This window comes from Sphaeramia orbicularis, chromosome 11 (genome assembly GCF_902148855.1).
Source record: "Sphaeramia orbicularis chromosome 11, fSphaOr1.1, whole genome shotgun sequence".
Taxonomy (NCBI): domain Eukaryota; kingdom Metazoa; phylum Chordata; class Actinopteri; order Kurtiformes; family Apogonidae; genus Sphaeramia; species Sphaeramia orbicularis.
Genome location: NC_043967.1, coordinates 10,465,555 through 10,481,889, shown reverse-complemented (window position 1 = coordinate 10,481,889; position 16,335 = coordinate 10,465,555). Strand labels below are relative to the sequence as shown.

The window sequence follows — 16,335 nt, the reverse complement described above, 5'->3', positions numbered from 1 at the left end:
ATATTTCTATTTGGCACCACTGTATCACTAATGAATCACAAGAGGCATGGGACACAATCTATACATGATATTACAGCATAACTAATTGTTTTCTTGTGATTATTACCATGACATCAGATTGGACCGTCGACGCAGTTCATTTAAAGATGCAGGATGCAAAATTTGAACATACACACCTTCCTTCTGCAGCCACCGTCTGCTTGGTCCAGATTTAAAAACTAAATATAAATATATACGTCTCTGTCTCATGAGACTATGGCGCTATGGAAAAGAGAAGCCACTTTTTCAAACGTCCATGCTGAGACGCAAGTAGAGGAGCAGAATCGCATTCAGGTTGCATCTGACAGAATCTGATCAGCGACCACAATTACGGCTGTAACTCGCGTATTTAACCTTCCTACCTGTCTACATACACTTGTGATCAAACAAATACCTGTAGATTTTCTAGCACCCAAAAACACAGGGAGGGAACAGATTCATCAGTATTGTGTCAGGCCTCTTCAATCACAATTTATGGAAAGGTAATTATGCATTTTTTGCAAACTGACACTAAAAAAATGCATTGCAGCTGTACTAAAAGGTCAGTAACATCAATAACTGGGTGAAAAAAAAACTGTGAACCCAGAACCAACATTGACTCTAAGTGCTCTATTGACTAATGTGCAAGGTCCAGGTCAGGCCTCAGGCTGAATGTCATTACAACCATCTCTCCCAAATATTCCCTGTCTCTTTTTCTGCAACTTGACAACCAACACAAAAACCACCACAACAAAGAACGGTAACACTAATAAGCTCTTGAGCATATCCAGTCTACCTGACACATATCTACAACAGCACAACAGTATGTAGACATTTTAGGACATCCTGGCCGGCTTTTAGACTCACACGTGCACAAGCAGCCTCCATCTGAGCCAGAGCAGCTGGGGTGAAAGTTTAAGCTGATTTCATCTAAAACCATATGCTGACAAGCCTTTGTCTGAGCGCCAACAGGATCCACAGCCAGATGAGATTAAACACACATACACACACTTACCATCGCCATCATCCCCACCAGCTGCCATGGTTACAGTGTGTTATTGGTAAAAACTAGAAACTTCCTGTGGTCTCTGCCTGTGATTGCTGCGCTTCTTCTATTCTCTGCTCCTCTCCTTTGTCTCTTTCCTCTATCTCTTTCATTGTTTGTTCAATCTCTCTCTGTCTCTGTCATGATGAATCAGGGAGAGGCAGTGATAGGCACGGCGCTGTGACTCGGCTACTGCGAGATCTCTGTCAGCTTCCTCCCTCCGTCCCTCGCCCTCCCTCCTCATCTCTCTTTCTCTCTCCCCACAGCAGTATCTGGCTCAACCCCGTTAAAGCAAATGCTGAGAGCTGGCCAAAAAGAGATGTAGGGCAAGGGCAAGTAAGAACATTAGCATGTGTTTACAGTGAAAGGTTGGTAGGTTTATGAAATGTTTACAAGAAAACACCCAAGTTACACACATGCTCATCTGTTTACTCTGCAGATCCACAGCTACATAAAACCTTAAACCTATGCAACAATCATCAATTCAGAGTGCAGGAATCTCAAATTATTTATTTGCCAAACATTAAAACATTCAAATTAAAAATGTATAACAGTTAAAGCTGCAGTGTTTAACACTTTTTAGCATCACCGAATAAACATCCCATAATGATCTTTTAATGTATTGTGAATCAATATACTAAAAGATCATGAGAGAACAGGAATCATCTGCATCTACTGCTGCTGGTGTTTCAAGGCTGTAGAAAACTACCCCAATGCAGCAGGTTTTGTCTAATCAGAGGTGATTTTTAGACTGGTAGCAGGTTTAAATACGTTACTATGGGGGGGGTAAGTACTGATCACTAATCAGATTCCATCAAATGCAACCTGGACATGATTTGATTGCATTACTCTGTGTCAATACAGAAACTTGAACAGCATGAAACGGTGTCTGAACATCTATATTTATATTTAGTATTTTGATTTGGATGCAGAGAAGAGAGTCATAGAAGTAAGACCCGAATGTTTCACTATTCAAATACATGTTCAGCAGGTATAACATCTGAATTTCAAGATCAATATTCAAACTTTTGTTTTTATTCTATTTATACAGACACAAGTAATAAGGCAGTCTTGCAGAAGCTAACACTGGAAAATACTTCGAACACTGACTTTTAAGGTAAACAAGTGGTGCACACAATTTATGTTTGGGAGGATCGTCTTCAGCAGCAGCCCCTTTTACTCATGGCATCAAGCCTTCACGACTCTGCATCATGGGTGATTAGCACTACTGTGGCTATGCTAGGGGGTCTCCAAGTCTGTTTATAGTGATTCTTAAGAGTCCGCCAACACTAAATGTGTTTGGTTCATTAAGTTTAATGTGCAGAACTTTATGCACAGTGTTTCGATGTCGCTGTAAAGTCATGATGTTGGACTAACAGTTTTGTATGATGTCCATGCAGTGAGCATGTTGGAAACATTCCAGTTTGTTTATCTGCAAATTAGCTTATAAGTTTCACTAAAGCCTAATTTTGACAGGTTGAATTGCTCTATGTTCAATTTTGTCATCTCTACTCTTCACTTTTTAACATTATGTGCTACTTAAATGCCAGCCATAATATTTCCAAATTCTTCTTCATTTTTTCCTCTGGATTTCAACTACTGCAACTTCAACTATTTTCAAGGAGCAAACAAAATCGTGGTCATCAGACAGTGAAGCACAAATAACCAACCTATACAAATTTAACACTCCTTAGCTCACAGACAAATCACTACATTAACATAGTAATGTTTAAATTTTAAAAATGCAATGACGTAATGACATCACACCTTTTTTTCTACAACCCAAACCCCTAACCAACATTTTAGAACTTTACAAAGCCGATGGTGTCATGACTAAATGCAGTAGCTGGGGCACACAAAAGAAAAACACTCAAGAGCATTTGAGGAATCAGCTAAAGCCAAACAGCAGGGCATCCAGCCAGAGTTTACTCTGTGGGTGGTGGGCATCTGTTGTCACTTTCACTTCACGTTCGTCACAAAGTCCAAATAGATATATGGTGAAAGTGACTGAGAGTAAAAAAAAACAAAAAAAACAGTGGCTGTCACAAAGAAAATAAATGAATACAATAATATTAGGTGAGAAATTATGTAAGAAAATGCTAGTACCCTTGACTACTGAAGTATTTAGTTCTGTGATACTGTATAGGGTCTCAAAAACACTGCATTAATTTGATGCTTTTGTTTACGTCTAAAGGTTCATTACAGTCAGTTGCTCATTTTGTGGATGGTTTAACATGACATTTTCTGAAATTACATTTATAAATTTGCCATATATCACATTGCTTACAGTATCACAATATATCAAAGAAAGTACATTGAACTATGAACTCCTGCTAATACACAGCCCTAAATAACACAAGCCTTTACACGATTACACTTTGCAGACAAGGTGTAAAGTTCCCCAAATACTGGAGGGTAAATACTGATGTGTCCACAAATTCAATGATGGGACAATCCATCTCAAACAAATGTAATAAAAACAGTATATTATAATGTTTTCTTGTCCACATAAGCGGTTTTCTTCTCAGTCCTCTGACTAATTATGACACTTTTCCTCTTCCTCCTCCAATACTCCAAAATTATTAATCCATCTAAATAACAACAACCACTATTTTTATAATCAGCACAGCACATGACAGAGGATGAACAAGAATCAACAAAAAAAAATGAAATCAGACTCTTATCTGATTAAGGCAGTCACAGTCTAACAATGAGCAGTTGCTCTGATTCCAAAAACACAATTAAACGTTTGAGAGGTGTGAGATGAAGGTATCACTGCCTCCATCCTTCTGCTCCTCATAGAGACAGCATCACGGCAACACACCCACTACACACAGCTTTTCTCCACTGCTCACTCTTTATCTCTCTCCAAGTAACAACCACATACTCAGGGTTTTTAGATTGGTGTAAAACTGTGATTGGTCAAAACTTCCCCACTTCTCTATGGAAAATCAGCTACATAACAGAATATACCCCATGCATTAATATCTTGGGGAGGCTTCTAAAACTGATACTTATTTGTATCAAATCTCAGGATAAAAGTTCTGAAGTGTGCACATGGAATTTAAAAAGTATCGTTTTCTATCCTACACTGACCATGATGAGAAAGCTCCTTTTAGATTACGTTTGCCTCACATCGCGCAGCATCACACACACACACACGCACACACACACAGATTAAACCATTAATCCTGTTAGCTCCACTAACAGAACCTCATAGCAACAACAAATCAACACAACCACAAGAGCATACGCTGCTTTAAACACACACACACAAAACTTGCATCACAGTTCTTAGAAAATTGCCACAAAACCAGATGACGACAACAGTTAACTCAACCACCTATGTATTTAATACTAGTACTTTATAAAACCAATGAAGAAGAGGAGGGACTGACCGTAACCGGGGCTGAGAGCCATGTTGCCTGAATTCAAAGCTTCATCAAAACGAGCGAATATCGTCTGTAACCTGTGAAGAGACAGAGGAAGAAAGGTTAGAACAAAGCAGACAGGTCTTACATAAACACACCCTCTAACCGAATGACCTTTCACACACATCCACGTTAAATATCGAAACTAATCATTGTTATGGACAGACACACACTGTCCTGAGCTTGGAGCTAGAAACAGACATGGTGCTATCAATTCTAAGTGAAACTAAAATCAGCTGCAACATGTGGCCTGCCAATCTGTATGTGTGTCTGTCTGGCCGTCTTCTTGCCTTTCAGTGAGTGGGTGTGTCTATTATGCCCATCATCACACATGAAGATACGGCGACAACCATGACAAGAGCCTTCCTAGCATCCTGCACGGCATCACACACTCAGGATGACACACACCCCTTCACAAATCACATCTGCTCAGTCATGTGATATACCAGTGCTTCAGAAGGGCAAAAATCCCTCTTAATTTACATGTTTGAAATGAATTCAATAACAGGATCTTGAAGGGTAAAATGTTGAAACCTCTTTGCACACAGCTGTGTTGGGACACACTAGCTGCACATGTATGTTACAGCAAAAGCACAACACAATGACACAATGAAGCATGCCCAGTAACATGCCCTTAAAGCATCAAGGCTAACCAAGGATGTAAGCACGAGAATAAGAGCAATACACACCGTTCTCTGTCTGTCTGCCCTCTCTGCTTGTCTTTTAGTGTCAGGGTGTTGGTCCACAACCGCCAGACAGCTTAACAGCCTCTGATAAGTGACGATTAGCGTTGCAACGGGCTGCTCAGCCGTGTTGCATTTTCACGTGGTTCCCTGCCTTTCATTAGCATTTTAATTTGCCAAGTCTGTCCAGAAATAGTCTTGGTTTTAGTCTTCGGTGCTCATTTGCGTCAGTATTTCCCGATGGACTGATTAAAAGGTTGCTGTGTTACTGCGCAGCGTTGCATTAGCTCCCATGCTAGTGACACACTCTGGTCCTCAGCTCCCCTCAGCTCTTTGTATCCAACATGGTGCAATGGCTCTGAGAGGGAGGGAGAGAGGAACGAGGGAGGGAGGGAACGAGGGAGGGAGGGAGTGTGTGAGACAGAGATGGAGCCAACCAGAAAGAAACCAAAGCATGCTATGTCCATGCAACAAAGCACCACCTACTGTCACACGCACAAAGTGTATGCTCAGCACACACACGCTTCCACTGGGAAAACGATAGGGTGATAGCACAAGTCAAATCTCAGCCAGTCTCTTTTTGTGCATGTAAGTGGGAGACTGACAAGTGGGCCGGTTACTGTGACAGGCAGCTGAGAGATTCAGTTACCCTTTACATAACCTCCCTCCATACACAGACGCACAGATACACACTCATCGGAGGGGGAGGGGTCGTAGAGCTAGCAGTCGACAGAAAGCATGGCTACTCCTCCCCCCTCCTCATGTTTCCCCAGTTGCCTATGAGATCCCGCACATGTCTGTGTTTGTTTATTTCAAGGTCCTGCCTTCACACTACTGTGCCTTTGCACTGAATCTGTGTAGATGCTGTGTAATCTCTAAATTCACCTTACCATTCCCTCATCATTCAGAGAACTTGTATATAAGGCCTTTAACCCTCATTAACCCACTAATACAGTAGAAGACTATAGTCCCAGGTTAATCTGCTGTTGTCACTGTTCACTGTCACGATATGGAACTGTGATTCCACTGAATCCAACTTGGTCAAGGCAGGTTTAACCCATGTCCTGTAGATGTGGTAGGGGATATCAGGTTCAGTGTCAGCTCATGTGCTTACCAGCTGACATAAACACAGTGTACAGTATCACTTTTGGAAACTGACCAGTCCAGTCTCACTTCAAGAGGAAATTATTTTACAATCCTGTTCTCAAAATTGAATAACCTGCTGTAGAGCAATGGAAGTCAATGAATAAGTATTTTACCAATTGTCAGGATATGAACATGCACAACAAATACAACGCAAAAGATTCTCAGACAGCAGGGACTAAGAACACTCCATGCAAACATTTGATGAGTTCAGTCAGATGCAGGTTGAGTTGCCCTCAGATTAATTGGTGTCAACAACATGGTTCATTTGACAAGTCATACCATCACTGCAATAGCTACTACACAAAGTTATTGCACATCACAGATATGATACAAGCCTAAGGTGAATCTGTTGTTAAACCTCTTATAATCTTCTATAAACATCCAAAACTGCTGACTTATACCTTCAAAAGCCAGGTGTAAAATCCAAACAGTCAGTGAAACATTGCTCACGTCTTCCCTAATATTAAAATTGATTCATTTTGTGCATTTTTTTCTTGAATGGACTGCATTTCTGTGTGCATGACAGAAAATAATAATGTCTTGACTAATCATGCCAGGACCTAAATTTAAAATAAGAACCCCTACCTACATGGATATTTTAAAAGTCAGTTTGGTCTATAGTTGATACTGACATTATTTTCTGTTTGTTTTGTTTTTGTTGTCATTTATCCTCCCCTTTACTGCCATGAAAATCTTCATTATATATACATAAAAACAGATATCCTGAACTGGTTTAAAGTCCTTCAGTTCTTAATTACTTCCTTTTTGAATGAGCACAAATATAGTCACACAAATATATGAAAATACATTAGCAGAAAACAACAGATAGGTATCTTCCAGAGGCAACTGTGCTATGACATCCTATACGCTGATACTGGTGGTGGCAGATATCAGCAAATAACACATACCCGATCAAAATTTTGAGACCAGTTGAAAAATTGCATGAATTTACATTTTGCACTGTTGGATCTTAAGAAGGTACTAAGTAGAGCTTCAAAATGCAAAAAGAAGAAATGGGAGTGAGACAAAAAAAATTTGAGTAAGCAATTTAATGAAAACAACAATTAATCTGAAATAGGCTGTTCATCAGCCGAGCAAAAGTGTAAGACCACAACCTTTAAAAGTCAAAATCTGCGCAAAAATGTGGATTCAATGTCATTTTCTATTGGGTATTCACACTGTCATGACCTCATGATGGCAAAGGCAAAAAAAAAACTACCTCTCTTTGAACGTGGTTGGATTGTTGAGCTCCATAAGCAAGGCCTCTCGCAACGCACCATCGCTGCTGAGGTTGGACACAGTAAGACAGTCATTTTGAATTTCTTAAAAGATCCTGAGGGTTATGGAACAAAAATATCAACTGGTAGACCCAAAAAAATTTCCCTGGCGCTGAGCCACAGGATCCGATTGGCTGTCCAAGACACGGTACAATCCTCGACCCAAATTAATGCGGTCTCCTTCAACGCCACAAAATTGACCGTTTGGACTTTGGAAAAGAGCACCAAATATGGGACATTGAAAGATGGAAGAAAGTTTTATTCTATGATGAGAAAAAAAGGTAACCTTGACTGGCATGACAAGGAGATCCCACTGGAGATGTTTTCTAGGCAGCACAGTGGAGGGGGCGTGGCCATCATGATCTGGTGTGCTTTTTCCTTTAGTGGAACAATGGAGCTTCAGGTTGTGCAGGGGCGTCAAACAGCAGCTGGTTATGTGGAGATGTTGCAGGGGGCAACATGACTGAAGGCCCTGGTCTGTGTGGTAATGACTGGGTTTAAAAACAGGACAACGCTGCAGTTCACAACGCCCGCCTGACAAAGGACTGAGAACAGAGGAAGAACGTCACTCTTTTGGACCATCCTGCATGTTCCCCTAATCTAAATCCAATTGAGAACATTTGGGGATGGATGGCATAAGAAGTTAACAAAAATGGACATCAGTTCCAGACAGTGGATTTACTATGACTGTCTTACTGTGTCCAACCTCAGCAGCAATGGTGCGATGCGAGAGGCCTTGCTTATGCAGCTCAACAATCCGACCATGTTCAAAGAGAGAAAGCTTTTTTTGGCTTTTGCGATCAGGTCATGACAGTGTGACTACCCAATAGAAAATGATATTGAATCCACATTTTTGTGCAGATTTTGGCTTTTAAAGGCTGTGGTCTTAAACTTTTGATCGGCTGATGAACAGCCTATTTCAGTTTGTTGTTTTCAATAAATTGCTTACTCAATTTTTTTTGGCACGCTCCCATTTCTTCTTTTTGCATTTTGAAATTCTACTTAGAACCTTCTTAAACCTTCCAACAGTGCAAAATGTAAAGTCTTGCAATTTTGCAACTGACCTTAAAGTTTTGATCAGGAGTGTATAAGACATATCAGTGCATCCCCAATTTAAAATGGAATAAAATGCAGCCCATTTATCCAGTTATGTCAGTCAAATGTCTTGCAATGTAAACGATCATATTAACAAAATAAGCACTGTTAAATTCATACTAATGGCTACTATTCCATTTTGAATGTAAGGGTTAAGATGCAATACAACCTTGAATCAAATTTTATGAAAACCAGCAAACAAAAAACAGCATAATGAAGATTCCAATCCCAATTCCACCTACGGTACCCTGCACACAACAACTACACATTTAGATGACACACTGCTGCTCTCTATCTCATACTAGTGTCAAAAGGCTTCAAACCTGTAGCCTGACTGTGGAGAGTATGAGACAAGACATTCCCAACACTTCTTCTATGTTTGTAAATCATACATTAATGAACAGATTGGACTGAAAATGTCTCCTTGATGTTTTCTACCTTCTAATCTTCCGTACGTCATTACTCTAACTTCTTCTTCTTCATCTGATGTTAGCCCTACAGAGCTGATATGTGATCTGGTCAGCAAGATCCCGACTACAGTCCTATGTTCCACCCAGCAGCCATAATGATGACGCCAAAATACTAACTCACTCAGACACACTCCCAGGTTTCATACCACTGTTCCAGTCTTATTGCAGCATGATGATGCAATACAGCATGAAAACAGACATGGCATATTAGCACGCCTGAGAAAACATGCGCAAAGGCATACATTTTTACAAAGAACAAGTATTGGTTTTCACACATAAATCATTTCCCTTGTCAGAGCCCTTCATGTAACTTAAAGCAGACAGACACAGCAGCCTGGATAAATCCCCCCACGCACGGACAGCATGTTTACACTGGAGACAGATAGGCTTAATATGCGCAACACATGACACATGGCTACAGCCAGCATTCACAGACATAAGACTCATACTGAGCAGTCAGTGGACAACGCTGGCTGCTGCTCGGATCTCACACATGAGAGAGAGGAGGGGAAAGTGGTGGTGGTGGTGGTGGTGGGGTGTCACTGTGTGCCCAGAATAACCCTCAACCCAGAGAGTGTAACCACGACGACCAAAGAAGGACCAAACCACTCAAAAGGACCTCTCCATATGAACAGCACACAAACACACTTTCTCCAATTTTTTCCCGAACTCAGTTACTCCAAGCGACATCTTTGTACCCCATCTCCTCCACCACCACCCCCGCCCTCCTCAATCAGCCGGCATTGAGCTCTGGATAAAAGTGCCTCTGTGTGTGTGAAGGGCAGAGTGGTGCATGGTGTGGCCTGGGACAGACTGAGTGCCAAGGCCACGGGACTCTCCACTCATCCCAGCTTTGGATGAGAGCACATACATACACACACAGAAATAATATCAGTGCTTCCAGGGACAGATGATCAATGACCGAGACCCAAAAATGACTCACCGTGCAGCCGGTAGTCCTCTCTTTCCAAGGTCTGCTCTGACCCTCTCTCCGACGTGACGATAAACATCCACCAGTGTTGTTATGGAGGCCTCTCGTACCTGCAGACAGCACACATCAACCAAATTATGAACAAGGACTAACTTACAAAAAACATTCCTCAAAGATGCACAAGAATACATCGGCTATGCTGACTGCAAACAGGTCAAAATCTGAGCTTTTCACTCTTTTACATGTGGTCCTGAATCAGATTCAGTACTAATCTCTTGCAATATGACCTCTGTCCCAACTGTCAGACCAAAATTCATGTAACTTTTACTTTCTTACATAGTAAAAGTAGTTAAAATGAGCTCAATCGTAAAGTGAGGCTGAATATTCAAAACGTTCTTTGAGCTGTAAACTGAATATAACTAAAACAGGTCAATGCTGATGGTACTTTACATAAAAATCAATAAATATAGAGAAATGACCATATTATTGGTAAAATGCCTCAACTTTCCACTGTTTTAAAATCACCTTTAAAATCACCTCAAACCTTGATTCTGACATAGTTAACTGTTTGAGCGTAATAAAATAAAATGAATGTCAATGCCCTCTGATCAGAGATGTAAAACCATTGTTTTAATCTGTTTAGATCTGAAATAATGTATTAAATCACCAAAGTGCTCAACAACACAAGCTGCAGAATTACTCTTTTTGTCAGGTAACTATGGTAGATTTAAGAGGCCTCAGGACTTTAGTTCCCTGTGGGAGGGGACTGTATGGCAGCAAGAAAAAGGGATGAAAATAAAATATAGCCCACAAGCAGGTAAAACAAACCATAAATCCAAACTATGTTACACTTTTAACATAGACAGCAGTGAAAATGTAACATACACATTAGGGCAGCAGAAATATTTAGCCACACTTCATACATATAAAATTGAAACACTAAAATTGCACTAGGACTACTTTTTTCCTTATAAGTAAGGCTTGGTATGTAATAATCAGATCTACACACTAAATCTGAATCACGCAGTGTGAAGCTGACCACACACGAATCACACTGTGTTCTATATGTACCAAAATCAGTGAAACTGGGGTAAAAATTCTATATACTCTACACTTCTTGTTTCTGGGGATTACAGTGACTAAAAGCTTTAACCATACACACAAATTAAAATATAAAGCCTGGAGGGCCCATTCCCATCCTTCTAATGGGAGACATATGATTTGTTGGTTTTATTTCAAGCTACGCTGTGATTGGGTGGTGAGAGGCTGTTAAGGGGATTCTCTGCAGCCAAGGGTGGGTGGGCCTGGTGAGGATGTTGATTGGCCGGGACAGTGAGTGGGTAGATAATCATTGGGTAGACGATAGGAGCAGATTTCAGCTTTGGGGTGCAACTCCACAGGAAGTTAAACCAACCTCTCTCTACCAATCTCTCTCTCTCACACTCACACACACACACACACACACACACACACTCAAAGCTGGTGCATTGTGGGCTAATGGATGGGTGTTGGTGCTCATGATTCATCAGTGAAGCTGGTTGAGGGAACTGAAAGAGCCCATCTCCTCACTAATAACAGTAATAACCAGAGCTGCCTTAAGATGCCTGACATTGCACTGTAGAAGACCTAAAGCATAGGCATAGATACAAACCAATGGAAAGAAGAGACAATGACCTCTACACACACACATACACACACAGAGGAGGTACAGTATAACCAGATATACAAGCATCATGATGATGGTCTCAAAGTGTCGCGTCTCTTAGGCCACCTTCACACTACACAACACTCAAAGAACTCAAATTGCTCAGCAGATGACTATACACATCTGTCTCTATGTTATACAGTATATTACAGAGATAGGTATTTTTTTCCACTATGTTTTTGGTCACTCATATGCAGAATGGGGTATCTGGAAGTTGTTGGGGTTTGTACATTACAGCTGATCACTTGTACAATAACTTATTTGATCAGCACAGTACAAGAGTTTACCCACAACTCTGTGTCTAATCTCCAAACTATATTTAACAACAAAACACAAACAGAAAAAATTATGCAGGAAGTAACACAGGACCACATGCAAGTCAGGGGTTTGTTCCTCCAAAAATGGATATCTACAGGAAGTGAGGGATCCAAGTTATTTACAACTGCTTTGGTGTAAAAAAAAAAACAAACAAAAAAACCCAAAAATGAATAGGAAAGACTGAAAGGTTGGGGTGTTGTGACTCGTTCTCTCATATTTCCCCTACCCTGTCACCTTCTGCTCTCACTGGCTATAGGTAATTACAAGATTACAAGCTTATTACAAGAGTGGGTCCGATCAAGCGGTAACACATGGACACATTTCATGTTTAACAGTCTCTGTCATGTAAGCAGAGTAACTTATATGCATGTATTATACATATTTGAGTAGGTATTTATAAGCAGTTTAACATTATGTATAACAAAATTTAGGGAGATGAAATTTTTAGGTGAAAAATGTCAAATTACTGCTCGGTAACGCATGGACTTAAAACAGACATCAATTTTTTAAGCTTTACGCAGTCATTCGAAACATGTGGTTCTTGACATAAATTGATATCAAGTAGGACAAAACCTTTTAGATATTATGTTCAACTATGCTGAAAATAAATTTTGGAGTAAAATATTGTTTTATTGACATGAGAATGTGGTAACACGTGGACAGGCTGACATAGTAACACGTGGACGACACTTTACCATTGTATGCATCACCCAAAATGTATCAAAAGATCATTACTTTCTCAAAGTTTCACTCAAATATCTGAATTATAAGTAACCTGAAAATTAAAAATTGGTATTTTGTAATTTAAGCAACTCATAAATGTTCAAACTCATAAATATCAATACTATTCACAAAATAATGAAAATCTAATACTTGAAACTTAACAGTCATCTTTATGATCAACAGATTAAATACATTCTCAAATTTTTTAGATATAATTTCTAGCGTCAAATTCAAGCTATGGCTACGGCACAAAAAGTACAATTGATAAAATTGGTTGTAACTTTTTTTCTACAAGTGGTATTTCAAAAAGGATAACAGTTCCATGAAAAAGAGATCTTTAGCTAAAAAATGAGCTCAACTGATAAATGATGTGTGCAAACGTACTTTTTCATGTTGATGTTCACTTTCACTTAATCGGACCCAAGTAGCAAAAGCACAATTTTGTGAAAGTCATATTGTGATCATTGTAGACAATATTGTGATTTAAGTGCATGTGGCTGGCCATCAACAAAATGTACAGTTTACAGATCAATATGAAATTTGTATTTTCCCCCAAACCAAACATATAGACAAATACAAATAGAAACAAATATATGAAATTAAAAAAAAAAAAAAAGTTGCTCTCACTCTGCATACTTCATTCAGTAGCTCACTCCACTCAGGTCACAGAATTCACAATATTCTCATATATACACTGGACCTTTAATTTAATGGACAGTCTTTTGTAATTATATAATTATGCAGGCTGATTTTGTGATTACAATTTCAATTTGATGGATCATTGATGGATCACAGACAGATCCAAGTATTTAATCTGCTAAATACATCTAAACTGTCTGTAATCCATTAAAGCAGCTTTGAAAATTCACACATATATCTTAGAGGGGCACACACTGATCTGGAGATACAATGTTGTGGTGTAAACTCCTCCTTACCTGTGGGTTTTGGTCTCCAGTCAGAGAACAGAGATGAGGGACTATTTTACTGAGGCTCAGTGGCTGAGCTCCATACCTGAAAGGGGGTCAAAAGACAAGGTTAAGAAAGACATAAAAAAATATTCATGACAACACAAAGGAAGTAAATAACACTGCAGCAGTTGTCTGATAAAGAGAAGAATAAAACTTCTCCATCAGGTTATACCTAGTCTCTTCAGGCTTAGAGGATGAATGTGTTTAAGTAAACTTCAGCCTCACTCTCAGGTAATTGTTTAGCAAAGCAGTGTTACCTTCTATTCGCAAAAGGATGCTAAAATTAGCACTGCATCCCTAGCAGCCAAGTCACACTAACCCTAACATGGAAAATACAATGTTTAATCAACAAGCATTTTACCTAGTATATGGGTCTTTCCTTGAAACTGTGTTTATTTTGGTATCTGGCACTTTACCAGCTACCAGAGAATTTTAGACATATTTCCCCCCAGGATGTACCAAATGATGACCTCAGATAAATGCAAAAAAGTTATACTCTTGCTCTGAGCCATCCCAAAATTAATGAATTTTTAATAAAATATTGGGGACAAAAATAGGACAAAAATTGGGTCAGGAAAAGCTACCTAGGTGTCAGTGCATTTTATCTTGAAAACATCGCTTGAAATGGTTTAATTTAACACTATAAATGAAGGCAATGTGTTAAATTTGACAATCCAAGTTGTTTTTCTAATCCAGACATGCAGGATTTTCATGAATCAGCAGTCTCATTCGAGGTTTCATGCGTAACCCATTGTGTCCACTCGGGTTACGTGTGAAACCTGCCCATTTAAACACAAAATCACGAGTAATTTTGCAACAGCGGTCATTTTAGTGAAACACTCTGTCATGCATATTTACTTTGAATGTACCTGTGAGAAAATAAAGAGATATTTGAAAACATAATTTTCGTGTCCTTTTTACTGTGTTACATGCAAATTTTTGTATGCACGCGTCAAATAAAAATGTATTATGTCTGAAAAATAGTTTCTCTTTTATCTCAGTAAATATTTCTTTTTAAAATAGACCCAAAGTGCTTCCAAAGTTGCTTCATAACATTGGTCTACATCTTATTTGAATTTTTAAGCCCTCTGTCCTGTTTAGGTAACAGTTTCACAGAGGCAACCATAAATTAAAAACATTTTATATGCTCTCTGATATCTGCTTTGTGTTTTATTCAGCAAAGTGGTGGCAAGACATGAGTAAAAATAGCCCTGAGAATCTAAAACTGGACATTTGTAAGACTGGAAAACAGATTTAAAGCCACACATGGAAACATGCATGCTCCCAGACTGTAACATCACATGACATGAGTGGCAGTGGCAGTTGTTGCACGTGTGCCACCTCAATAGAGTAGCACAAACACTTAAGAGGATTAATCCTGAAGACTTTGTGATTCTTGAGCAAATGAAATGGAGAATGTTCATAGAAGAAACAGCACATGGGACAAAAGTTGGGCCGGTTTTTCAAGTGGTATCAGTGTAGGATGAATATTTGAAAGTCCCAGCTGTATATGTGCATATTATAAAATCAACTTAATAAAAAAAAAAAATCAAAATAAAATCATAAAAATCTTGCTTTAAAAATGCAGCATTATTCACATCATCCACATTTTCAATTAAATGTAAGGACTGACCACTTGGATTAAAAAAATCTGAAGTTTATTGTTAATCTGGAAGTGAACTAAAATAAAAACCAAAGTTACTCACGTGACAAGTGTGGCACTGAGACAGAGGCAGATTCCTTCTCGGGTGCGGAAGTTCTTATGTTTGAAACCAGGAAGAAGTCTTTCCCAAATGTACTGCACAAAAACAAACCAGAAATAATTTTAAAAATCATATGGGAGAGAAACAGAGAGCGAGAGAGACAAGCAGAGAGGGAGAGAGAAGAAAAGGTGCGAGTAGCAACAGTCAGATGAAGGCTGCAGTAGGAACTCGTCAGAGGATGAGAAGATTACAGAGGGAAGGTTACAATCTGCAGAGCAGGGCATGTGTGGTGTGTACAGATAACAGAGTAGGCTGGAGATGGTGCCTATGCTGTTCCTTAATTCTCCAGAGGAGGGAGCTCAAAACACAGCATACATCTGAGCCTGGTGAACATGTATTATTGATATGGAGGTGGCTGTGATTTGTCTGCTGTTGCCATTACGCATCTTGGAGTCTCAACAATCTACTATCACAGCTTCAACCTAAAGTACTGCACCAGTCCTGTCCTCTATTCTACTAAATATCAAATATTTAGCCATGACATTTGCCACAATTACGTCCTCATTTTAAGTAGTGATAACTGTCTCCACTGACATGTATAAGAACACAAACACGTAGTTATCAAGAACTGAACAAAACATGTATTCACCTTGAGACCACAGGTTTTTGTTTTAGAAGTATAATTTCTTTATTATTTATAGAATTTTTTTTTCTTTTGTGTGTGTTTTATTCCTTCTTTGTCTTCTCAATCCTTGAAAGGTTTTCATATTAATGACGCTCCGCTCGTCATGGTAAGTTGCTTCATACATTATTTTTTCTATT

The 16,335-nt window shown here is 39.3% G+C and overlaps 1 protein-coding gene across 40 annotated transcripts in view; it reads right to left on the bottom strand.

The window, feature by feature from the left end:
- clasp2 (cytoplasmic linker associated protein 2) overlaps positions 1 to 16,335 on the bottom strand; it is a 90,447-nt gene that overhangs the window by 57,349 nt on the left and 16,763 nt on the right. For 38 of the 40 annotated variants that reach the window (XM_030147220.1, XM_030147223.1, XM_030147219.1 and 35 more), the window contains exons 4-7: positions 15,517 to 15,608; positions 13,778 to 13,853; positions 10,109 to 10,206; positions 4,462 to 4,532 (exon numbers count right to left, since the gene is read on the bottom strand). In XM_030147220.1, coding sequence (XP_030003080.1) covers positions 4,462 to 4,532; positions 10,109 to 10,206; positions 13,778 to 13,853; positions 15,517 to 15,608 — 337 coding nt within the window. Of the gene's footprint in view, positions 1 to 1,033; positions 1,210 to 4,461; positions 4,533 to 5,183; positions 5,531 to 10,108; positions 10,207 to 13,777; positions 13,854 to 15,516; positions 15,609 to 16,335 lie in introns of those variants that run through there. The other 2 variants (XM_030147261.1, XM_030147260.1) reach the window with 2 other exon arrangements.